This window comes from Diceros bicornis, chromosome 19 (assembly GCF_020826845.1).
Source record: "Diceros bicornis minor isolate mBicDic1 chromosome 19, mDicBic1.mat.cur, whole genome shotgun sequence".
Classification (NCBI taxonomy): domain Eukaryota; kingdom Metazoa; phylum Chordata; class Mammalia; order Perissodactyla; family Rhinocerotidae; genus Diceros; species Diceros bicornis.
This window is the reverse complement of record NC_080758.1, coordinates 31,258,456-31,283,384: the sequence shown is the minus strand read 5'-3', so window position 1 is coordinate 31,283,384 and position 24,929 is coordinate 31,258,456. Positions and strand designations below refer to the sequence as shown.

Below are 24,929 nucleotides of genomic sequence, written 5' to 3'. Positions count from 1 at the left end.
AACCAGCACAGGGGCCTCGCTGCAGATCCCTTCCACCAAGCCCAGCCCAAACCTCTCGGAAAACTCCGGGCACACGGGTCAGCGAGCTTTGGGAAGTTTCCTCAGTTCCTTTCTTTGCTCATTCATTTACTGAGCCAAGCCCTGTGTCAGGAGCTTGGCGTTAACACACATGCATTATAGGATCCCACTTGTGATTAGGAAAAAAGGAAACTGTATGTACATATTAGCGTCTATATTCCTAGGGGCAGGACTGGAGGGAGAGTTTTCTGTCTGCATTTGGTCTTATCAGGAGCAAATTATTTATTGTAAAAAAGAAAAAACTCAACAGTCTCCATTTATCACAGCTCATGTGGACCTTCAGCAGCATCTGACCACTGGAGGTTTGTGTGTTTCCTCAAGGAAGGGACTGGCCCACACCCAAGCCTCTCGGGAGGACTTGGCAGCCTCCTGACCAGGCCCCCCAGAAGCCCTCCTGCCCCTCTCCTCCTCTCCCTGCTCCGGCAGCCTGGCCCATCGACCTAACTCATCAGCCTCAAAGCCTTACCTATCTTCTCCAACTCCCAGTGTAGAGAATTTTCTTTATTCCGAGTCTTTGCACTTGGATTCCTTCTCCCGGAACACCTTTCCTCCCCCATCTCTATCTCCCTATTCATCCCTCTGACCCACCTTAGCCCAGTTTAGCCCACATGCCCTCCTGGAGGTTTTCTCTGACAGCCAGCCTCTCCACCTGTAACTCCACCCACCCCACCCTGTTCACTGCTCAGCTTCCCCCCTTTAGACTGGAATTCCCTGACAGTAAATAGGGTCATTACTGAGTGTCCAGCGCCCCCCCGAAGGGCTCAGTAAATATTTGTTGGGTGGGCTGGGGTTGGGGAGAAGTGAGTGGCTTGGGCTGGGGCAAGGCGGAGGGCGGAGGTGGAGAGAGTCCTCGCCAATGGCCAAATAGAGCCAGGATGGGGGATTCTTATGCCGCATCTTCAGAGAATGCCTTTCACTCATGTCTTGTGTTAACTTCTCGCCCCGGCTTCGTGCAAGGGGTGTGCGTGTGTATGTTCGTGTGCATGCAGAGTGAGCCTGGGTGGCTTAGGGGAACCCAGAGGCCCAGGGAAGATTTGGGGAGCAGCGAGCCTATTTGGGGGCATCTTTGAAATAAACATCCCCATGGAGATATTCTAGACCCTGGGGAATGAGGGGGATAGGGAGGACGCCCTGGCAAGAAGGCCCAAGAATGAGAGAGCGGTCTGGGCAGGGAGGGGAACGGAGAAGAACACAGGGAAAGAAGGTTCCGCGAGAGGAGGAGTCGTCACAGGGTATAGGCTTCGGGATAGGGGGGAGCAGCTGCTTAGGGGGCGTGGCCACAAGGTAGATACAGCTAACTCAGAGCCTGGGCTCCTGCGCAGTGGGGCTACTTCCTCCAACCCAACTCCTTACCTGTGTAGACAAAGCGGCCCGGGGCTCCTTTGCAAAATTGCTTGGACTTGTAGGAGAGGGTCACCTCTACCACCCCGGGAATGTGCCGCGGGGGCGTCTGCACCCGTATCGCGTGGGGCGTGATGAGCTGTGAGGGGAGAGGGGAGGCCTGCTGTTCCCACCCGGCGAGCGGAGGGCCCAGCCGTGACGGGAGGGCCCAGCCGCGAGGCCCGGGGGGAGACTGGCGGGGGTGGCCCACCTCGCTCCACACAAGCACGTTCCCAAACACGACCTGCAACCCGTCGAAGAAGTTGTCGCCGATGACAATGACGGTGGCGCCGCCTGTGGTCCAGCCCTCCCCGGGGCTGATGGCCTTAATGCAGGGGGTGGCAGCTGGGAGGCAGGAGAGGAGCCAGGTCAGTGGCCCGCGCCAAGGTGGGGACCGGGGGCTGGCTGGGCCCGCGCCAAGGTGGGGCTGGGCCGGGCGTCCTGACCTTCGGAGGGGTCCAGGCGGCGCGCCCTGCGGCCGTGCTTGGAGTTGTTGTGCACAAACATGTTGTCGGACACGGCCAGCACGTGTCCGTCCACGCTCACCGTCGTGGACACCACCACCTGCGGGGAGAGCCGAGGCCAGCCTGGCTGGGGCCCTCGGGGGCTCCCGAGAGGGGACTGATGTGGGGCACCAGCAACTTGAGGCCGGTGGCTGCATGCTGGAATTCAGGGTCACTGGCACAGGAAGAGCTTCAGCCCCTCAGGGACTGAGCTGGTGGAAGGGGGTCAGCTGGATCAGGTGACACCCACAGATGCACAATCTCCCGCTCCCCAGGGGAACTGACCCCCAGGAGCTAGAAAAATCAAGAATCCTGGAAAAAACTCTGGCTCCTTGGGCAAAGAGTGGCTACTGTTTTTGTACACACACCCCCCAGGCTGTATCCCTGGGACTCCAAGGCAGGAATTGGTCTTAGGTAAGCAGGATTGAGAGTTTTGATGTGGGGGCAGCATTAGCCTGGGAACCCATCAGTGGGAGCCCCCACCCTTGGGAGGAAATTGGGGCTGCCTCCCCCCCACCGCCCCCACTCTTCACTGGGAGGGGTGTACAGGTTGGGGATGTGCGAAGGGCAGCTGCTCTCTGCTTCACGCTATGCAAATTAGCTGGGTCGTTAATCATGTAAAAATGTCACAATTAGCATCTCCTTAAGTGGGACTCTAATGAAGCCTCCCCTGGCAGCCAGCATAAGTTGAGATGGAGCTGCCCCACCCCCAGCAGGCACCAGGCCCTGAAGCAGAGGGCCAGGCAGAGATCTGCCCTGGGCCTTTACCAGGGTGGGGGGCGACAGTCTTCCCCTCCCCCCACTATCAGGAAAGGGTGGGTTTGCAGGGGGGAACCCTCTCCCCAGACCCACCTGGAAGCGGCGCATGTCTCGGGGATTCCCCGCATTCTTTAGGCAGTTCTGGTTGCATTTGAGGAAGAACTTGAGGAAGAACCTGAAACAGTGTGGTCGGTGGGCTCAAGGGTCTGGGGATTCTGGAAACAGATGAAGATCCAACTGCTTCCTGCCATGCCCCCTCCTAGCAGGGTGTCTCCCCTCTGCCTGCTCACACACAGGCTCACACCCCATATTCCCATCACGAGATGCATACACACTGGGTGTCTGATATACACTGAGTAGACCAGTCCTAGTGACTACTTCACTACACAGATACGCCCCCATGGTGTACAGATCACACAGTGCTTATTTGTCCCACAAAGTATATACTCATCACATCCACACAACTGTACTCATCATAAAGAGTATGTCCATTATACGTACTGTGTATACCTATTACTCATGAGTTATGCCCATCACACAATGTATACTCCATATGTAGCAGGAACTCACACTTACTTGTAAACATCCCACACCCTGCATATTTGTCATAGTATATGCCCATCACACATAGTGCATTCATATCCCATAGCATATCCCTCCCTCAGAGTTTACCCATCACCCCCACAATGCATACTTGTCATAAACAGTATATCCATTATATACACTGCATATGCCTTATATTCTGTTATTCACAAAATATAGCCATAACACACAGTGTGTACCCACTACACTCAGGGCATAGCCTTCACAGGAGCATATACAATATGTGCTCCACACACAGCCTGTACTCATCACACACATGGCACACTACTCACACACAGAGTCTGTGTCCCTCATGTGCAGTGTGTGCCTATCCTACATAATATATGCACTGAAAGAATATGGAACACACAGAGTATATATATGAATACACCATTTTATATTGTCTATGATCACCCACAATATGGTCATCGCAAATACTGTATAGTCATCACATAAAGCAAGGATATCCCCCCAACAAATCCCCCTTGCACACAGCAGATCCCCCTCGCACGCAGCAGATCTCGCTCACACATAGCAGATGCCCTGGCCCAGCACATCCCCCCTGAAACAGATCTCCACACATTTTGTATCCATTACACACAGAGCACAAACCTAATCACACAGAGTGGATACCCCTCATAGACACACGTAGACACACATCTGACAGGTGTACCTGTCAGACACGCTGTACAGATACACAGGGAAGACCTTCCTTTTCACATACAGGAATTAGGAAAAAGCAGTATATGCAGTGATGAGACTGCTGTTTAGACAGACGCGTGAGCACTTGGTCCTCCAGTCCTTCTAGGCAGTTGGCTGGGATGGTGGACCTCGGTCCTGCCATGCACCAGTGAGGTAACCCTGGACAATGCTCTAGTTTTATTTTTTTATTATTTTTATTTATTTTTTTTGAGGAAGATTGGCTCTGAGCTACCTGTTGCCAATCTTCCTACTTTTCTCCTTTCTTTTTTCTCCCCAAAGCCCCACTAGATAGTTGTATGTCATAGTTGTACATCCTTCTAGTTGCTCCATGTGGGACGTCGCCTTAGCATGCTTGATGAGCGGCGGGTAGGTCCATGCACATGATCTGAATCAGCGAACCCTGGGCCCGTGGAAGTGGAGCTCGCGAACTTAACTGCTGTGCCACCAGGCCGGCCCCGATGCTCTAGTTTTATACTCTTAGTAAACTCAGGGTACTATCAATATCTGTCTTAGCCCCTACAGGACTCTATGAGCATCTGGGGAGATGCCCTTTACAAACTGTAGTGTGCAGAGCTCAAGTCTGCAAGGGTCCGGGCATGTGGCACAGCCTTCTAGGCCACTCTATGAGCTCCTCTGGTCAGCTTCCTCATTTTACCACTCCCCTCTGGTTTAGAACCCCAAATTTGAACATCTATTTAGCTCATTAGAGTTGCCTTCCAAGTCTATAAACATGAAATTCACATTCATAGGAAGATTTGTTACAGGCTCTGAAAGCTAGTCCCCAAAGAGGAGGTCTCCAAGTGTTGGGACACCTGGAACAGAAGTGTCCGAGGGGGGAAGTCCCTCGTTGGGTGCTGCCACCAGTCACTTTCCTGGAGATGCACCTCCCCATGGGCCCTGCCTCTGTCCCTGTGCTGACCCTTCAGCATCTGTCATATTCCCCCACACAATAGGTGCCCCTCTGGGAACCCCCTTTAGTTTCTTTTCCATAGAGACATTACATCAGCACGCATTTCCATCCACAGAGGACACTCCCCCCAAAATACTTTCCTGTAGTGTAGACCTTCTGTACACCCCTGCGGAGCACTCTGAGGTGCAGACATTTTGTATGACCTCAAACAGTACACAGCCACCATGTACACACTCCATACACCCCTATAGGACACCCTGCAGTGCAGGCAGCTTATATGTCCCAAACGGTAGTCACCACAGTAGAGATGCCCTATATACCCCTATAGGTCACCTCAAGGTGTAGACACTGCAAATGCTCCCAAACAGTACACCTGCACAGTGTAGACACTCCATTCATCTTGCATTATATGCCAGTATGACTTATAAGATACAATAAGACATGGGATAAGACACCTATGGTGTAGACACCCCTATGCCCACAATAGTCACCTCATGCACGTCCCACATTTATATGACATAGAGTATAGACACCCTAATCACACACGGTGCATACAAGTTCATTTAAATTCCATATTCATGTGCTCAGTCTTTTACAAGGTGCTGGAAGGAGGAGGGCAAAGCACCGGGATAGGACACAGACCCTGTCCTGAAGGGGATTAATGCTAACCCTTGGCTATCACTGATGATGCACCAAGCACGGGAACGTCCATAGATGACACGCACTTCCCTTACATCCACACACAACCCCATTGCACCCAACCCCACTCCTAAACCTACAGAATCCAGAGGAAGGGTTCCTGAGATGGGGCTGGAGATGTAGGCTCTGGCCCAGGCACTGACTCACTGTGAGACCTGGGGTAGATCTTGCATCTCTGGCATCCATCTTCATCCATGAACCAGCAATGGTCATGGCTGCCGTGGTGCCTTCCAGTGCTGCCTCTAGGACATCCTTTATTTCCGACCTCCCAAGGCCTCAGGCTGCTGTTTCCTACAGGGTCCTGGCTCCCCCTGGGGGAGCCGCCTCCATCCTTTCCATAGCTCTTGCTCAGCAGGTCTTCTCACCTTTTCCCTTTCCAGCATAACTTATTTGCAGAAATAAGTTATAGGTTATTTGTCTTTTGCGTCTACACCAATTACCACCTTCTGTCTGGCCAGCCTTTCTAGCCACTCTAGGCTTCGGGGCCCACCCCTTCCTGAGAGCCCCAGGGCCCTGCCAGCACCTCCATCTATGGGGACCTGCCCCAGAACATCTCAGTTTTTGAGCCTGGTTGGCAGAGTGGTGTTGAGTAAGAAGCAGCACACAAGGCCTGGGCCCTCCATGGGGGTGTTTAGGGTCAGTCCCCTTTTCTCTTCCTTCTGAACCTCTAGCTCAGAGCCACACACAGTCATGGCATCACTGGTAGAGCTGCTGAAATCTCACCCTCTGCCAGCTGGTAGTCCACGAGCTTCTCCCAGCTGGCGGCCCACTCAGTCCAAGGCCAAACCAATGCAAACACTCTCCAGAGAGCCTACTGCTACTGCTACCCGCCAAAGCCTCAGGGGTATTAAGAAAAATTATCCACAACTTGAAAATAAGGCAAAAAGATGACCGTGAGTCCTTTCAAAGTCATCCTGGAACAGTAGTTTCCAAGTGTGGTGCCCAGACCAGTAGCATCAACATCAACTGAGAACTTGCTAGAAATTCAGAATCTCAGGCCCCACCTCAGACCCACTGAATCAGAAACTCTTGGGGTGGGGCCCAGCCATCTGTGTTTTCATAAGCCCTCTGGGTGATGCTGGTCTGAGAACCAGTGCTCTAGAGCTGCACTATCCGACACGGTGGCCACCAGCCCTGTGTGGCATTGAGCACCTGAAATCTGGTTATTCTGAACTGAGACGTGCTGGAAGTGTAAAATACACATCGGATTTCAAAGACTTAGTTAGAAAAAAAAGAATGTAAAAATATCTCATTAATAATTTTTTGTATTTATTACATGCTGAAATGATAATATTTTGGATATATTGGGTTAAATAAAATATATTGTCACAATTTTACCAGTTTCTTTTTGTTTTTTAAAATGTAGCTACTACAAAATTTAAAATTACATATGTGTCTTGCATTATATTTATATTGACAACGGTGCTCTAGAGTGTTAACAGAGCCACCTACAAGTTATCTGAGTCTCTAGGAGAAAGTAACTTTGACTTGTATTTGCTATTGATTGGGGCCCAGACTCGGTAAAGTTAGGTGTTAATTTTTGGGGAGGAGAAGTAAATAATTTCTGTTTGGTAGAGGAATTAGCCCTAAAGGTTACCATTTTATTGTAACATTAACTAGCTTTCTATCTAGTTATGATTGTAACTTGGCAATCATATTCAGGTATTTTTCACATATCCCATTTCCTCTCCTTCCCTCCCTCTCCCCTCCTCACCTCTCTCTCTCTTTCTCTCTCTCTCTCTAATGTATATGTCAGTGTTTCTTAGCCTTCTTTGACGCAGCTATGTCATCCTGCTGGTTCTCTCATTAATAAGTTATAGAAAACTTCAACACATGCTCAGTAACAATTTGTATGAGAATTATGTTTCTAACATTTTGAAGATTATGCTTTAACAAGGGTGACTGGCATCCACTGCCTCCAAGGCTAGTGTTAGAAGCTGCGTCACAGGGCCTGGAGTTGTGGGACTTCCATTCTGGTCTAGGAGAACCGGAAGTAGTGCCCAAACTCTCCCCTGTCCCAACAGTGCCTGGCTACCCTCAGCCTTGGGGCAGGGCTCTGGGCCTCTCTTTCCCCATCACTGGGAGACAGACACAGCATCCATACTCCTAGAGGCTGGAGGGCTGGGGTTGGGGGAATAACGTGAGGAAAGCCCAGGAGACTTCTCCATAGGCTGGCACCTGTGGGGTGACACTCTGTTCCACCCTGAGGGGTAGAGGAGAACCCAGAGCAGTTGGGGAAGGATGAGAGTGGAGTCAGGGAGGAGAAAGGAGGGGCAGCAGATCCTCCAAGCCATATCTGCAGGGAGGCCAGATGTGGGGGCTGGGAACTGGGGAGGGTCAGCAAACCTGGTGGGAAGGGAGCCGGAGAGAGACAAATACACATGTGGATGTGGAAACTGAGGGACTGTGCTCCCCTGGAAAGAAAAGAGCCTGGGCAGGGTCTGGGTAAGTGAGGGGCCCAGGACACCTTACAGGGACCTGAGGCAGGAAGGGATGTGCACTTTTTTTGAGGGTCTGTGAAGTCCTGCTTGTCACCAGGGAAGCACTCCCCCCAACCCTGGAGGAGCAGAGGGTGGGGGTGGGGGATGGGGGGTTGGGGTGTGTAGGCGATGGGGGGTTCTGAGCAATCCCCCCACCTCTGTTGCCCTATGGGGCTGGGAGGGAGCCTGGGGAAGCTCCTTTTCCCTGGCTGGGCAGGGCCACAGGCTGGGGGAAGCAAGAGGAGGCCAAGCCCACAGCCCCGGCTGACCTGAGACCCCTATGGAGGGTGAGCATTTTAGGATGCCCCCTGGGTCAGAGCAGGACCTGTGCCCAGTGCCATCCCCACTGTGGCCATGAGGCTCTTTGGGGGCATGGTCTCCTCATCTGGGCCTCACAGAAAGGATGGTAAGACAAGGGTCAAGTCCAGGAGCTGCTGTTAGAATGACTGGAAGAAAACACCATAACTATAAGCATGAGTTACAAATAAAATACAAAACAAGGCAAAAAAATTTAAAGAGTGATCTGGGTCTAATCTATCAAGCACTAATCTATCACGAAAGTGCCTGGAACTCTGCTGAGCTTGTCACTTGCATTATCTTATTTAATCACCTCATAATACTGAGGTGGTGTAGGTCTGCAATCATCCCCACCTTACAGATGAGAAAACCGAGGATAAGCAAGAATAAGCTACAAAGTCACAGTAAATGCCAAAGTCAAGATATGAACTTAGGACTTTATGAATCACTGTTACTGATAAGAGTCATGGAAAAGTCCATCTAAGTGGGGTTCTCAGAGTCCAACCTTGCCCCAGCCACAAGGCTGGTGCTGCAGGACTGTAGAGCAAGCCCTCCTTCCAAAGCAGCCCTGAGAAGCCTGCTGTGCAGGGATCAGGTCAGCTATTTCATGGGGATTTCCTCAAGGTTACAAATTCATCAGGGTTGCAAAGGAGACTCAGGTCCCCTTGCTTCCAGTTTTGGGCCTTTGGCTGTTGTGACTGCTGGTCTCAGTCTGAGATATTCGGTATTAAAGATTAGCTGCACAAGATGAGCCAAGAGTTGGTAACTGTTGAAGCTCAGTGGAGGGTACATGTGGTTCATTATTCTATTCTGTCTACATGTTCAACATTCTCCATAATAAAACGTTTAACAAAAGACCAGATGAAGAGCTGTGAACAGTGGCCATCCAGCTAATAAAGTAATTAAAGTGTGGTAGTTATGAATCATGACTCTGATGCCTATGATTTTTTTGTGTGTGTGTGAGGAAGATCAGCCCTGAGCTAACATCCATGCCAATCCTCCTCTTTTTTTGCTGAGGAAGACAGGCCCTGAGCCAACATCTTTTGCCAATCCTCCTTTTTTTTTTTCTCTTTTTCTCCCCAAAGCCCCAGTAGATAGTTGTATGTCATAGCTGCACATCCTTCTAGTTGCTGTATGTGGGACGCGGCCTCAGCATGGCCGGACAAGCCGTGCGTCGGTGTGCGCCCGGGATCCGAACCCGGGCCACTGGTATCGGAGTGTGCACACCCAACCATGAAGCCATGGAGCCGGCGCCTGATGCCTATGATTTAAATGAAAGGTAAGAGCAGTTCACCCGCACACCTACCTTTACCACATCCTGAACTTAGTCTAGCCTTCCTAATCACTTCTATAAATGCTTTTTATTCCACTCTATAAAAACAACTCAAGGGCCGGCCCCGTGGCTTAGTGGTTAAGTGAGCGCGCTCCACTGCTGGCGACCCGGGTTCGGATCCCGGGCTCGCACTGACGCGCTGCTTCTCTGGCCATGCTGAGGCCGTGTCCCACATACAGCAACTAGAAGGATGTGCAGCTATGACACACAACTATCTACTGGGGCTTTGGGGGGAAAAAATAAATAAATAAAATCTTTAAAAACAACTCAAGATGAAATTAAAATGAATCTTCCTTATCAATGGAATATTTCCTATCAAAGAAGCAAGTGCTGGATTGAATATGACTTAAGTACAAACATTTGACTTATACATAACTTCTCAGAGGTGACACCATTGCATAAGGAAAGCTCCCCTAGTACAGTGTTTTACTCAAAAGAGACAACAGATAAGGGAAATGTGGAGGTGACTGATGTGAGTCCACTGTTAAACTCTGGCTTCTCAGGGGATGGAGAGAAGAATGGGATGGAGCTGCTCCTTGGAAGCCAGTGTCCAGGTATCATACGGTGGGTTGGTGCCTGCCAGGATTCCCCTACACCCCAGCTGCTGTGAGTGTTGCCTGTTAAAAGGCTCCCAGCTGCCCCCACTACCCGAGAATTATCCTCAGCTAATCATATACTCTCCACCAGCAACACACAGCCCAAGATACACTGACACCACAAGGAGGATCAACTCTATTCATGCTCCAGGACTCCCAAAGGATCAGGCTGACGCTAGACTCCAGCTGAAACCATTTCTTTTTTAAATTATTTATTTATTTATTCCCCCCAAAGCCCCAGTAGATAGTTGCATGTCATAGCTGCACATCCTTCTAGTTGCTGCATGTGGGACACGGCCTCAGCATGGCCGGAGAAGTGGTGCGTCAGTGCGCGCCCGGGATCCGAACCCGGGCCGCCAGCAGCGGAGCGCGTGCACTTAACCGCTAAGCCACGGGGCCGGCCCTGAAACCATTTCCTTGCTAAGCTCCTTCTCCTGACTATCCTGCTTCCCTCACTCCTTTTCTCCCGAGAGCTCTCCTCCAATAAATCACTTCACAAGGATCCCATCTCCAGCTCTGCTTCTAGGAATCTCATCCTAAAAAACCAGGTCACAGAGCTTTTCACCAGCTTTTTCTTCCCCACATCCCCATGAGATACCTACTTAGAGCTGAAATTATGTTCCCACTTCCAAAGAGAAAGCTGTTAGTAACTGAAAGAGCTGGACTGAGCCCAAGAGTGCTTGCAACTACAGACTGTCAGGAGCAAGGAAATGAATGTCTAGATTACAAGTGCTGTGCGATAGAACTTTTCCCGAAATGATATCCACCAGCCGCATGTGGCTATTGAGCACTTGAAATGTGGCTAGTGTGACTGAGAAACTAAATTTCCAATTTCATTTCATTTTAATTAATTTAAAATTAAATAGTCATGTGGCTCATGGCTACTGTATCGGACAGTGCAGATCTAGAAAGAGGAAGTGATGCGAATGGATATGTGGGTTGGCACAGGGTGTTCAAAACAAGAGTATCTTGTGAACGAATGCCTTGGGAAAGAAAGCAGATTGAGAGCAAAGGGCAGAATAAAACTAGATATTTGTTTCCAAGTCCAAAGTTGGCATTGCAGCCTAGGATGGGGAAATGGTGGGGAGGGGGTATCTTCTGCTAATTTTCACCCCAAAGGGCTTGCCTTTGAGCTCATGAGGCTCCGAAGAAATAGAACATCTTTTGGGGCAGGATCTGTGCTCTTCGCTGTTTTCATTGTCTGCTGCTCCCTGCCTCCAGCTCAAGGACAGAGGAGGGTACAGATGGCTGGACCATTCATGCCTCATTCATTCAATACACCCATTTAAGAAGATGTGTTAAACACTTCCTATGTGTCAGGCAGTGGAATCTAGAGATGAGCAAAATCTTAAGGAAATTACAATCCAGCAGGAAAGAGAGAAACTCCAAGTACAACCCGTAAGATAGAGTGGTGGGCACGGCAAGATAACTTGCCAAGTGTAATCTGCAGCAGCCACTCGGCCTGGGACAGGTGGAAGCGTTCCTAGAGGTCGCATGTGATCTTGGGTATTTTGGGTCTTGGAGGATCAGGGGCATTTTCCCTCAAAGAGAAGTAGGAGGCAGGGGCTCTTCATGCGAAGGGAGTAACAGCCCTACCAAGGGGCAGGTGGCATGCGCAGTACACTTTCCCAGTGGTGCCTGACAAGACTGAGGAGGGCAGCTGTGGACCAGGGCCTGGGGGGGTTGGTACCAAATCATGCGGATCTGCACCCTGTGGGTGATGGGGAGTCAGCAGGAGGTGCCTTATTGGCTGTGTCATTTGGAAGAGTCATTTTGCCTCCAGGGAAAAGCAGGCACCAAAGGGTCTAGGCCAGAGAAGGGATGGTGAATGGGGAGCTGGTGCAATAGACCAGGTTCAGGTAGGGGTGGTCCCGGTGAGGGTGGCGCACGCTACTTCCTGGTTTTGGTCTGGGACAGCAGCCAAGGCCCAGTGTTCCCTGGGCCATAGCCACCTGCCAGGCCTGGCCCTGGCCTCCCCACCATGATCCCCACTTGGGACAGAGGTGGCTGCAGTGCAGATGGGCTAGGGGACTATAAATAGCCAGGGCGCATACATTAGCATGCCAATGCACCGGCACCCCATCCTCTATGCTAATGGCCCACCATGCGCCTGAACACCTTCTGTTCCCCTGCATGCATTTGCATGCACAATTAGCATAATCTTGTATAATTAATGAACAGCGTCAATTTTAGCTCCTAAGTAATTTGATTAACATGTTGATAGGGCACTTACTAGGCTCTCCAAACCTCGGGGCTGGGCATGGGGCCTGAGGAGAGGGAGAGAGGAGGTGGAGAGACTGCTAAGGGGCCCCCAGCTGCCCATGAAGAGTGGTGGTGACTCCACTTTGCCCTACGGGGCCTGAGGGGAGGAGAGGAGGGTGAAGGGGCTGCTAATGGGAGGCCTCTGGGCACCCCATGTGGAGTGTCAGGGACAGGCTGGAGTGGTGACAGTGGGTCACCTAAGCATGAAGTCCATTTGTGCCCATTTGAACACACATCCCTGCATGTCCCCCCAGCCCAGGGAGTCTTCTGTGAATGCAGAATATCGCACTCCATGGGAAGAAGAGAAGAGGAGGAGGGATGGAGAAAAGATAGGATGGGGGACTGGGGGATAGATGGGCAGACAGCCACAGAGGAGGAAGGTGTGCTTGTGAGTAATTTGGGGATATAAAGGAGAAGACGGGGGTCCCAAGACTGAAGGGAAGAAGAAGTTGTATGCTCCTCTGGCCTTGGGCGGATGAATCAGGCTCCAAAGCCAGAGACCTTGGCATCTCCTATTTATGAATCATGAGAGAGGCAGAGGTGGGGGGTTGGTAAGGCCCGGCACCTTCCACAGTGTGCCAAGCGATCCAGGGCAGAGAGAACAGACAGAAGGCTGAGTGTAGCCCTCTTCCTATTCAGGCCAGAGAAGGACCCATTCCCAGCCCAGACCTCCTAGGGCCCCTGGCACAGGCTCACACTCCTCTCCTGCTCATCTGGCGGTGGTCAGAGTCAGGAAGTTCTTCCTTGGCTCTAACTGACTTTCTGCTGCTGTCTAGGCTCAGTTGCACTTGCCCTCTAAGATGGTCAATCAGGGTGAGGCGGGGTGGGGTATGAAATGATATTGTGGTAGGCACTGTGCTGAGCACTACATAAACATATCTTACTTAACTTCACAGCATCCCTACTAGCTAGGGTTAAGAGTCAGCTCCATTTTACAAATGAGGAAACTGAAGCTGAGGGAGGTGAGGCCTTGCTCCGAGTCATATAGTCAGACACTCCAGGTTGGCTTGAGTCCTCAAACCCTGAAGAGCCCTTCACTTTATGGAGAGAATTCATCATTCAAATTGCAGACAGTTCATTCACTAGCCATCTCCCACTCCACCTATTATGGTCTCCAGGCTTCCTTGTGCCTGCACTCCCCCTCTCCTCCAATATCCTCTGGGGACATTGTCCTCAGCTCCACTCCTGCCTCAGCATGGAGGCCACTCTGACCCTGAGCTTGGCTTCAGTTGCTCAGAGGTCTTCCTTTGAGTCCTTGCTTTGAATTAAGAGAGGCTTGGGGACCCTGTCCTTGTAACTGGCATCTCAGCCCACATGATTCCCAGGGCACGTGAGGGTATCTCTCATTAACCCCTTCTGTTTCTCCCTCCCTCAAATTTTCCCAGCTCTGAAAGCTGGCATGGGGTGGGGTAGGGGAAGGAAGTGCAGTTCATTCTACAAACAACAGAGAAAACCTCAGTCTCACTTCAGCATTGACCCAGCAGGGATGTTGCAGGACCTCAAAGGCAATTGCCGGAATGGGCCCTAAACAGAAGCCTGTGCTTACAGCATCAGTGCAGGAACAAAGAGACCCTACTGGAAAGGCGGGAAGGAGACGGACACTATCGTGAGCTTGTTGTGTGGCTGTGGAGAAAAATAGTGAATGTTGCATTGACCACTGGGTTAGGAAGTGGGGCTGATTCTTTTGCAGCTCCACAACCCCTTCTCATCAAAGTGTATTTGTCAGGTTATGCCTGACCTAGGGACTGGGGTTTAAGTTTGTCCACAACAGGGTAGACTAGAGCTTACCTCTGCCAGGTGGCTCAGATACAATCTGTTTCAACAGTGTCACTGCACAACATCCACTGTGCACCAGGCACAACTAATGCCAGAGAGTGTCCATAGCTCACAGCTCCTGTCCACCCCAGAGAAGGAGAGCTGTAGGCCTCCTATGGGAGGGAATGTTCCCCACTCACTCCTATACCAGGATCATCCTGGCCAATCAAGCAAATATTTAGTCTTAGAGCTGTTACGTCCAATAAGGTAGCCACATGTGGTTACTTAAGTTTAAATTCATTAAAATTAAATAAAAATTCTCAGTCATAGTAGCTATAGTCACAGTAAAATAGTCACGGTAAAATTCCTCAGTCACGGTAGCTCTATTTCAAGTGCCCAATAGATACATGTGGCTATTGGCTTCCATATTTGTCAGTGCAGAACATTTCCATCACTGCAGAAAGTTCTATTGGATAGTGTTGTCTTAAAGCCTTACATTGTTCTCTATTTCCTCTTATCATTATGTAAAGGCTTACATACTTATGTTTTGTCTCCTCAACTGCTCTGTAAGCTCTCAGAGGGCAGGAATCCTTGTTTAAACTTCTCTGTCTTCTCCCAAGCACCCACCACAGTACCTGTCCCACAGCAGGCGCTCACTGATTCATAATGGAATCAAAGAGTCAAAATTACTGTGACAGGATGAATGCTGGACCAAAGCCCCCAAATCACTTTTAACAGGAAACAATGTAAAATCCTGTACTTAGATTAAAAATATCAATTGCAAGGATGGAACTTTGAGAATTGCAGAGCAAGACCTCTGAAAATCTGTTCTGCCATAAAGCAACAGGAACATAGGCAAAAACTGTCAAAATCAACTTTTTCAGAACTCTGAAAATTAACAAAAAGTTTGCAACAATCCCAAGGAGTATTTATTCAAGAAAAATGGCTGAATCTTAGTAAGAACAGAGAGCTTTGCAGTGTTTTAATTTGCCCTATTCCCATCCCCCTCTCCCCAGCTCTGCAGTAGCCTTGAAAACCAGCAGCCTTGCAACCATGGTAGTTGTGAAAACTAGCAGCCTAGCAGCTACTAGAAGGGACAGATTGGGTTTGGAGGTTCTCAACAAGCTGTATCCCCAGACAATCGTCAATTTTTGATCTGTCTGGCAGCTGCCTGACGGCCCCATTCACAGGAATTGTTGTTATTTGACCTGACTCAGAGCTTGTTTAGTGGGAGAAAAGCCCTATCTTCAGGGTGCTGGTTGAAAACAACCAGTGGCAATTATTTAACATTGCTTTTGCTTGATGCAGTGATACCAGTTGGGGCCAACAAGAGTTTGGCCAAACATTTTAAAGGACAATGTGGGAATGAGACATTCATGGGGGCTCTGAAAAGCTCTTATATATTCCTGGAGATCTAGAAGGCCATGTGTATGTGCAGGGAAGAGCATATGCCCAGGAAAGATCTCAGAAGGCCCTATCCTCTCATCTCTGGCTGACCTAGAAACCCTGCATAAGCAGGAAGTAAAAGTTAAGGCAGAGTTGTAAATTGCTGCAGTATTAAAGGCATGCCCCAACACACAAAGAACCTTTGGCAAAAAGTTGAAGATTTACTGGTTCAAGGTATTTAAGGAAATACCTGTCCAATCATGAGCTGACCACTAAGCTAACTAAACAGAAACTTCAGTGGCCACATATGACAAGGAATACAGACTTTATAGAATTAGTCCAGGAAAGGCACTAAACAAACAAATAGCAACAGGAAAAGCAAAAACCATTGGGAAGAGGAATCTGATTTCCAGAGTTACTACATTATATTTTTAAAATATACAGTCTTCAACAAATAATTATGAGACATGCAAAGTAACAGGAAAGTATGGCCCATATGTGACAAATAAAGCGGTCAATAGAAACTGTCTCTGAGAAAGCCCACATGTTAGACTTACTAGACAAACACGTTAAATCAGCTATTATAAATATATTTAAAGAACTACAGGAAACCATGTCTAAAGAACTGAAGAAAAGTATGATAATGATATTTCACCAAATAGAGAATATCAGTAAAGGGATACAAATATAAAACAGAACCAAATTTAAATCTGGAGTTGAAAAGTACAATAACTAAAACAAAAATTTTCTAGAGGAACTCAACAGCATAACTGAGTTGACAGAAGAAAAAATCAGTGAACTTAAAGACAAGTCAATTGAAATCATCCAGTTCTGGAGCAGAAAGAAAAAAGAATGAAGAAAAATGAAAAGAGTCTAAGATGTTGTGGGACACTACCAAGCATATCAACATACGCAAAATGGCAGTCCTAGTAGGAGAGAAGAAAGGGAAAGCGGCAGAAAGAATGAAAAAATAGTGGCCAAAAACATCCCAAATTTGATGAAAAACCTTATTATGCATATCCAAGAAGCTTAATGAACTCCAAGTAGTATGAACTCAAAGAGATCCAAACATAGACACATGATACTCAAACTGTCGAAAGCCAAAGACAAAGAAAAAATATGAGAAAAAACAAGAGAGAGAAGTAACTCATCACATACAAGGGATCCTCAATAAGATTAACAGGTGACTTCTTATCAGACACCATGGAAGTGAGAAGACAGTGGAATGACATATTCAAAGTGCTGAAAGAAAATGACTGTCAACAGAAAATTCTACATCCAGGAAACTATCCTTCAAACCTGAAGGATAAATTAAGCAAAATTAAATAAATATGAAGGATAAATTAAGACATTTATAGATAAACAAAAACTGAGAGAATTCATCACCCACAGATCTTTACTACAAGAAATATTAACAGGAGTCCTTTAGTCTGAAATGAAAGGACACAAGACAGTAATTTGAATCCACATGAAGAAATAAAGAGTACTGGTAAAAGTAACTATGTGGTTAAATATAAAAGACATTATAAATGTATTTTTGCTTATAACTGTTTTGCTTTCCTACCTAATAAAAAAAAAAAACGCACATGTGTGGGAGCAGGGGGTATATGGGAACTCTCTACTTTCCACTCACTTTTGCTGTAAACCTAAAACTGCTCTAAAAAATGAAATCTATTAGGGGCTGGCCCTGTGGCTTAGCAGTTAAGTGTGTGCGCTCTGCTACTGGCAGCCAAGGCTTGGATCCTGGGCGTGCACTGACGCACCGCTTGTCCGGCCATGCTGAGGTGGCGTCCCACATACAGCAACTAGAAAGATGTGCAACTATGATGTACAACTATCTACTGGGGCCTTGGGGAGAAAAGGGGGAAAAAAAGGAGGAGGATTGGCAATAGATGTTAGCTCAGGGCCGGTCTTCCTCAGCAAAAAGAGGAGGATTGGCATGGATGTTAGCTCAGGGCTGATCTTCCTCACACACACACACAAAATGAAATCTATTAAAGAAAACTGCATAAATCAGTAATCATAAAACTGTGTTGATGGGCTTATAATATGTAAAGACATAATATGATTGACAATGATATAACAAATAAGAGGAGAATTAATGAAGCTACACTGGAGCATTGTTTTTAGATCATTGAAATTAAGTTGATATTCATCTAAATTAGGTTGTTTTAAATTAAGATATTAATTGTAATTCTCAGGGAAACCACTAAGAAAATTACTCAAAAATATAGTAAAACCACCACCACCAACAACAATGGAATTAAAACAGTATACTGGAAAATACCCATTTAACACAAAAAACCCAGTAATAGAGGAATAGAGGGAAAAAAAATACAGAAGACAGATAGAAAACACATAGCAAAATGGTAGACATAAATCCTACTTTGTCAGTAATTACATTAAATGTAAATGGATCAAACACTCCAATTAAAAGGCAGAGATTGGCAGAATAGATTTAAAAAACATAATCTAACTATATGCTGTCTATGTGAGACATAGTTTAGATTCAAAGATAGAAATAAGTTGAAAATAAAAGGGTTGGAAAAGGTATATCAAGCAAATTCTAGCCAAAAGAGAGCTGGAGAAGCTTTATTAATATTATACAAAATAGACTTTAAGTTAAAATTGTTACAAGAGACAAAGAAGGACATTTTATAATGATAAAATGTCAATCTATTAGGAAGAAATAACAATTATAAACATACATGCACCTGATAAGAGAGCTCCAAAATACATGAAGCAAAAAATGACAGAATTGCAGGAAGAAATAGATAAACAATAATAGTTGAAGACTTCAATGTCCTACTTTCAATAATGGATAGAACTTCTAGGCAGAAGATCAACGAGGAAGTAGAAGATTTGAAAAACTCTCCCTATTGCAGCTCATACAATAAATGAATTACATTTTACACAGCACTTTCAAGACTTAGCATCATAAAGATTACATTTCCACCAGGTTAATCTGAATTAAACATAATCTGAATAAAAATGACACACAATCAATAAAGTGGAAAAGAAACCTACAGAATGGGAGAAAAGATTTGCAAATTATTATTTGATAGGGGGTTAGTATCCAGAATATATAAAGAACTCCCAGAACTCAACAACAAAAACAAAACAAACAGCCCAATTAAAAAATGGGCAAAGGACTTCAACAGACATTTCTCCAAAGATGATGTACAAATGGCCAACAAGCATCTGAAAGGATGCTCAACCTCAATTATTATCAGAGAAATGCAAATCAAAACCACAATGAGATATCATCTCACACTCATTAGGATGGCTACTATAAAGAAAATAAGTGTTGGGGAGGAAGTGAAGAAATCAGAACCCTTGTGCACTGTTGGTGAGATTGTAAAATAGTGCAACTGCTATGGAAAACAGTATGGCGCTCCTCAAAAAATTTTTAAAAACTATCATATGATCTAGCAATCTCACTTCTGGGTATATATCCAAAAGAATTGAAAGTAGAGTTCCAAAGAGATATTTTCACACTCAGATTCATAGCAGTATTATTCATAATAGCCAAGAGATGGAAGCATCCCAATGTCCACTGATGGATGAATATGGTATATACATAAAATGGAATATTATTCAGCCTTAAAAAGGAAGGACATCCTATTACATGCTACAACATGGATGAACCTTGAGGACAGCATGCTAAGTGAAATAAGCCAGTCACAAAAAGACAAATACTGTATGATTCCACTTACATGAAGTATCCAAAGTAGCCAAATTCATAGAAACAGAAAGTAGAATGGTGGCCACCAAGACTGGGGAGAGGGGAGAATGAGGAGTGGTGTTTAATAGGTATGGAGTTTCAGTTTTACAAGAAGAAAAAGTTCTGGAGATATGTTGTACCACAATGTGAATATACTTAACTCTACTGAACTGTACATTAAAAAGTGGTAAAAATGGTAAATTTTATGTTATGTGTTTTTTACCACTATTTAAAATGACATCAGGAAGTAGTTTTTTGGTGACCTAGACAATTTAATTGTAAAGTTAGTATGAAAAAAAATTTAAAATAGCTGGAAAAAATCTAAAACCTAAGAGTAATGGGGAGGGATTATTAGATGTACCAGTTACTAAAACATGTTATAAATCTTCAAAAATTGAAACAGCATCATATTTCCACATGAATAAATAGATGGAATAATGAAAAAGGAATGTAAAGTCCAGAAATACACATGATTACATTTATAATATAGCATGGGTGACATATACAACTGGTGGGGAAAGATGAATTATTTAATAATTGCTGTTAGGACAACTGGCAGCTATCAGAAAAAAATATAGGCGGACCCATATTTCCTACCTTTCACCAGGGTAAATTCCAAATGGATGATTTCCTCTGCCAGTATTATGGCAGACTACATGTCCTGAAGTGCCTTCCCAATACAACTAGATCCTGAGCTTTTATCTAAAAAGTAAGGAAAATCTCTAAGGACATTAAAAAACAAAAAAAAGTGAGTTGAAATCTGAGTGAGAGCCATGAGTTATGAGCTAACATAAATATTAGGGTTGTACTGGTGGCAAATGCCAATATAAACACTGGGATGAAGAATAGGGACCACCTCACCTCAGACGAGGGCCTTGAATCTTCTGAGAAATCTAGAATGGTCCCAGGTTGACAGCATGCCTTATTCCTGGTAGAATCAAACACAAATGCTTCCAGAGGAAAGCATACCCCATTTTGGCCCAGATTTGGTTGAACCAAATATGAGCTAAAATCATCACTACCACAACAATAACAACAAAAACAGCAAACAAAGAAACAAGTCATCATGAATGAGAGTCAGCAGAAATAATGAACAACAGATTTAGAACCCCAAGAACTTCAGATATTGGAATTATCAAATACAGAATGTGAAATAACCATAAAAACTCTAAAGAAATAAAAAAGTTAATTAAAAGAAAATGAGTAAGCAACAAGAGACCACCCAAGTAACCAGACATATTTGAAAAAGAACTAAATAAAACTTTTAGAAATGAAAAATGAAATCACTGAAATTAGAAGCTCACTGGATGAATTAAACAATAGTTTAGATACAACTGAAGAGAGAATTAGTGAGCTGGAAGATGAATAAAAAAATAATTACCCAGAATGCAGTACAAAGGGAAAAATAGGTCAGAAATATAAAATTGTTTAGGATATATGAAGGATAAAATGAAAGGTCTAAATTGGAGTGTCATTTGGAGTGCCAGAGGAGAAAAGAGAGGATATGAATGAGATGTAACATTAGACAAAGGCTGAGAAATTTCCAGAAGTGATGAAAGAGATAAATCCATAGATACAAGTAGGTCAACAAATTCTAAGGAAGATAAAAAAAAAGCCACACCTAGGCACATTAGAGTGAAACTGAAGAACTCCAAAGACAAAGAGAAGCTCTTACATACAGCCAGAGAGGAAAGAGAGTTTACCCACAAAAGAATGACAACTATGCAGCACTTTTCAACAGCAACAATAGAAATATCTTCAAAGTGCTAAGTAAAAAATAACTATCAATCTAGAGTTGTGTTCCCAAGAAAACCATCTTCCAAGAAAGAGAGTGATATAAAGACATTATAGTAAAAGTGAGCATGCTGTTTACTACCATACACCTTCACTAAAGTAGGAACTTCTAAAAGATGTACTTCAGAAAGAGAGAAAATGACCCCACAGGAAGTTGTGAGACGCAAGAAGGAAAACATGAGCAAAAATTTGGTAAATCTAAAGAAAAATTGTTCACATATAATAAAAAGAATAATGGCAATGTATGTGTGTGGAATTTTAAAAGAATTAAAATTCTGGACTACACGGCTTATAAATAGGGCAGGAGTAATAGGATGGTCTATGATCAGTGGTGCAGTGGTAAATGTTTAACTACCATTTTCAGAGAGGGAAAACCCCTGATTTATAATGTTTGTTGATTTCTATGCTTATATGTATGTCTGCTCATGGCTGATTTCAAGCTACCAATGTGATGTCAGTGAACATGGAGTTGAGAAGAGATGCTAACAATGAGCTCTCACAAACCGGTATGAGCCAGCTCCAGCACACCACTGTCAAAGATTCTAATACTAGTCAGGAAAGGAATTATGACTTTGTTAAGACTATACAGTAAATTTTGAGGGTAACAACTAAAATAATAGAAATGAAGTGAATAAACTTCTAAACCAGTAAAGCGAAAAATGGAATCAGAAACACATACATTACACCAAACAAAATACTCAATTTTTTAAATAATAAGAAAGGAAAACAAAGAAACATAGAAGTGGAACAAATAGAAAGTACAAAGTAAGATGGTATAAAATAGTTAAAATAAATTAATAATCTCAATAAAGTAAATGGACTAAACTTGCCAGTTAAAAAATACACTACACTTTTAAAAATAAATCAGTAATGTGCTGTTAAAAGAGAAATATCTGAAACATAAGGACACATGATGGTTCAAAATAAAAGGATGGAAACAGGGGCCGGCACAGTGGCGCAAGCAGTTAAGTGCGCATGCTCCACTGCGGCGGCCCGAGCTTTGTTGGTTCAGATCCCGGGTGTGCACCAACTCACCACTTGGCAAGCCATGCTGTGGCAGCGTCCCATATAAAATGGAGGAAGATGGGCACGGATGTTAGCCCAGGGCCAGTCTTCCTCAGCAAAAAGAGGAGGATTGGCAGATGTTAGCTCAGGGCCGATCTTACTCACAAAAAAAATAAAAGAATGGAAACAGGTATATGAGGCAAATATAATCAAAAGCAAGTTGGGAGAGTCTCTAAATAATATCAGATAAAGTAGACTTTAAAGCAAAAATATTAGAAATAAAGGGTCAATAAACAATAAAGTTTTGACTCAGAAGAAAGCTATAAGATTTTAAAACTTGTCCAACTTCATAAAAGTCACTAATATATATATTACTAATTATATATTAATTATAAATGTTAACATATTGATAATATATATATCAATATTGATGAAACTGACAAAGATAAGCTGAAGGTTCACGTGTAAGATTATAACCTCATGTCTCAAGAAGATAATAGGTCAAGAAGATAAAGATGAATAAAGACAGATCTGAACAACACAATTAACAATCTTGATTTAATGGACATATATAAAGTGGTAGACCCTATTAGACACACAATTAGGTTAGAAATTAGTGACAAAAATAACTAGAAAAATACCACATGTTTGGAAATTAGGAAGCACACTTTTGCTTCCAGCCAAGATGGATTCACAGAGGCCATGTTTACCTGCAGCCTGAAAACAAAACAAAATAAAACAAACAAACCAGACAAAATACACACAACATTTTTCAAGACAATAGACATCAGACGAGAAAGGATAACGATCCCTGAAAGATGAGAAATAAATGAGGTGAACCTGACAAATGTCCCAGCATACTGCGTTGAGAGTTTCCAGGCTGCAGCACAGGGAGGGGAAACTGAGGCAGAACTCAGCAGACTCCCAGTGTTGAGAAGACGAAACTGACGGTCCAGGGAAACCAAGGTAGCTAGACTTCATAGGACAGAGTCTCAAAGAGGAGAGAGGTGCATAGAAAGAGAAACCAGAAACTTGTGGAGGGTTCCCCTTGAGTACTTAGTAGAGTACTGATCATGCATGCATGTGAGGAAACTACCCAAGGCCAAGGAAAGCATCACCCAAAAGGAGTAGAGTGAATAGTCCTGGTGCTCACATAGAAATAGGAATAGTGCCTGTTTCTACTAGCTATACTGGAAAAACTCATAATTCCTGGGACATTGGGTAGAGTACTCAGGAAGGTCTTCCTTTAGTAGTAGGGAATAATTATCCCAGACTGAGTATTGCTGTGAAACCATCTAATAAATCATGAAAGCCAGACTCAAAAAGACCAAACTGTTTCCAAGTAACATAACTGCATCCCAGAACAAAGCTCAAGACGATTTACAGGAACACAAAAATATCCACCACCCAACAAGGAAAAATTCACAATGTGTGGCATCCAATCACAGATTACCAGGCATGCCAAGATGCAAAAAAATATGGCCCATAATGAGGAGAATAATTAATCAATAGAAACTGACACAGAATAGCCACAGATGTTAGAATTAGCAGAAAAGGACATTAAAAGAGTTACTATGATTGTATTTGGTATGTTAAAAAATTTTAAGTAGAGACAAGGAAGATATAAAAAAGATACAAATCAAACTCATGGAGATGAAAACTACAATGTCTGAGACAAAAAACATATTTGAAGGAATTAACAACAGATGAAACATTGCGGAAGAAAAGATTAGTGAACTTGAAGGCATAGTGGTAGAAGCTATCCAAAATGAAAAACAGAAGAAAAAAAAACCCAAATGAAAGGATCATCAGTGAGCTGCAGGACAACCTCTAGCAGTTTAGTATTTGGGTAACTGGAGTCCCCAAAGGAGGGAAGGGCAGAAAAAATATTTGAAGAAATAACGGTGAAAAACTTTCTAAATGTAATGAAAATTGTAAACTCATAGATCCAAAAAGATCAATGAACCCCAAGCACAAGAAACATGAAGAAAAACTACACCAAGGCACATCATAATCAAGATGCTAAAAATGAATAAAGAGAAAATCTTAAAAGAAGCCAGAGATAAAAGACATGTTATGTACAGAAGAACAAAGATAATGATAGCATCAGATTTCTTATCAGGAATGCAAGAGAGAAGACAGTGGAGAAACATCTTAAAACAACAACAATAACAACTGTCAATCTAGAATTCTATACCCAGGGAAAATGTCTTTCAAAAAATACGAGAAATATTAAAAGACACCCTTCAAGCAGGCATCACAAAAACGATACCTGATGGAAATATGGATCTACAGAAAAGAATGAAAAGCACTAGAAATGGTAACTATAAGGGCAAATATAGATGATATTTTTCATATTATTTAAAAGTTTTTTTTTAATTTTTTTTATTTATTTATTTTTCCCCCAAAGCCCCAGTAGATAGTTGTATGTCACAGATGCACATCCTTCCAGTCGCTGTACGTGGGACGCGGCCTCAGCATGGCCGGAGAAGCGGTGCGTCGGTGCGCGCCCGGGATCCGAACCCGGGCCACCAGCAGCAGAGTGTGTGCACTTAACCGCTAAGCCATGGGGCCGGCCCTCATATTATTTAAATCTCTTTAAAAATAATTGACTGTTTAAACAAAAATAATATCAATGTATTGTGGATTTTATAACATGTAAAAATAAAATTCAGGACAATAAT

The 24,929-nt window shown here is 44.6% G+C and overlaps 1 protein-coding gene across 6 annotated transcripts in view; it reads right to left on the bottom strand.

The window, feature by feature from the left end:
• Window positions 1-24,929, bottom strand: part of EBF4 (EBF family member 4) — a 59,136-nt gene that overhangs the window by 6,678 nt on the left and 27,529 nt on the right. For 4 of the 6 annotated variants that reach the window (XM_058563072.1, XM_058563071.1, XM_058563075.1 and 1 more), the window contains exons 8-11: window positions 2,814-2,895; window positions 1,905-2,022; window positions 1,670-1,803; window positions 1,432-1,558 (exon numbers count right to left, since the gene is read on the bottom strand). In XM_058563072.1, the coding sequence (XP_058419055.1) occupies window positions 1,432-1,558; window positions 1,670-1,803; window positions 1,905-2,022; window positions 2,814-2,895 (461 nt within the window). The remainder of the gene's footprint in view (window positions 1-1,431; window positions 1,559-1,669; window positions 1,804-1,904; window positions 2,023-2,813; window positions 2,896-24,929) is intronic. The other 2 variants (XM_058563074.1, XM_058563076.1) reach the window with 2 other exon arrangements.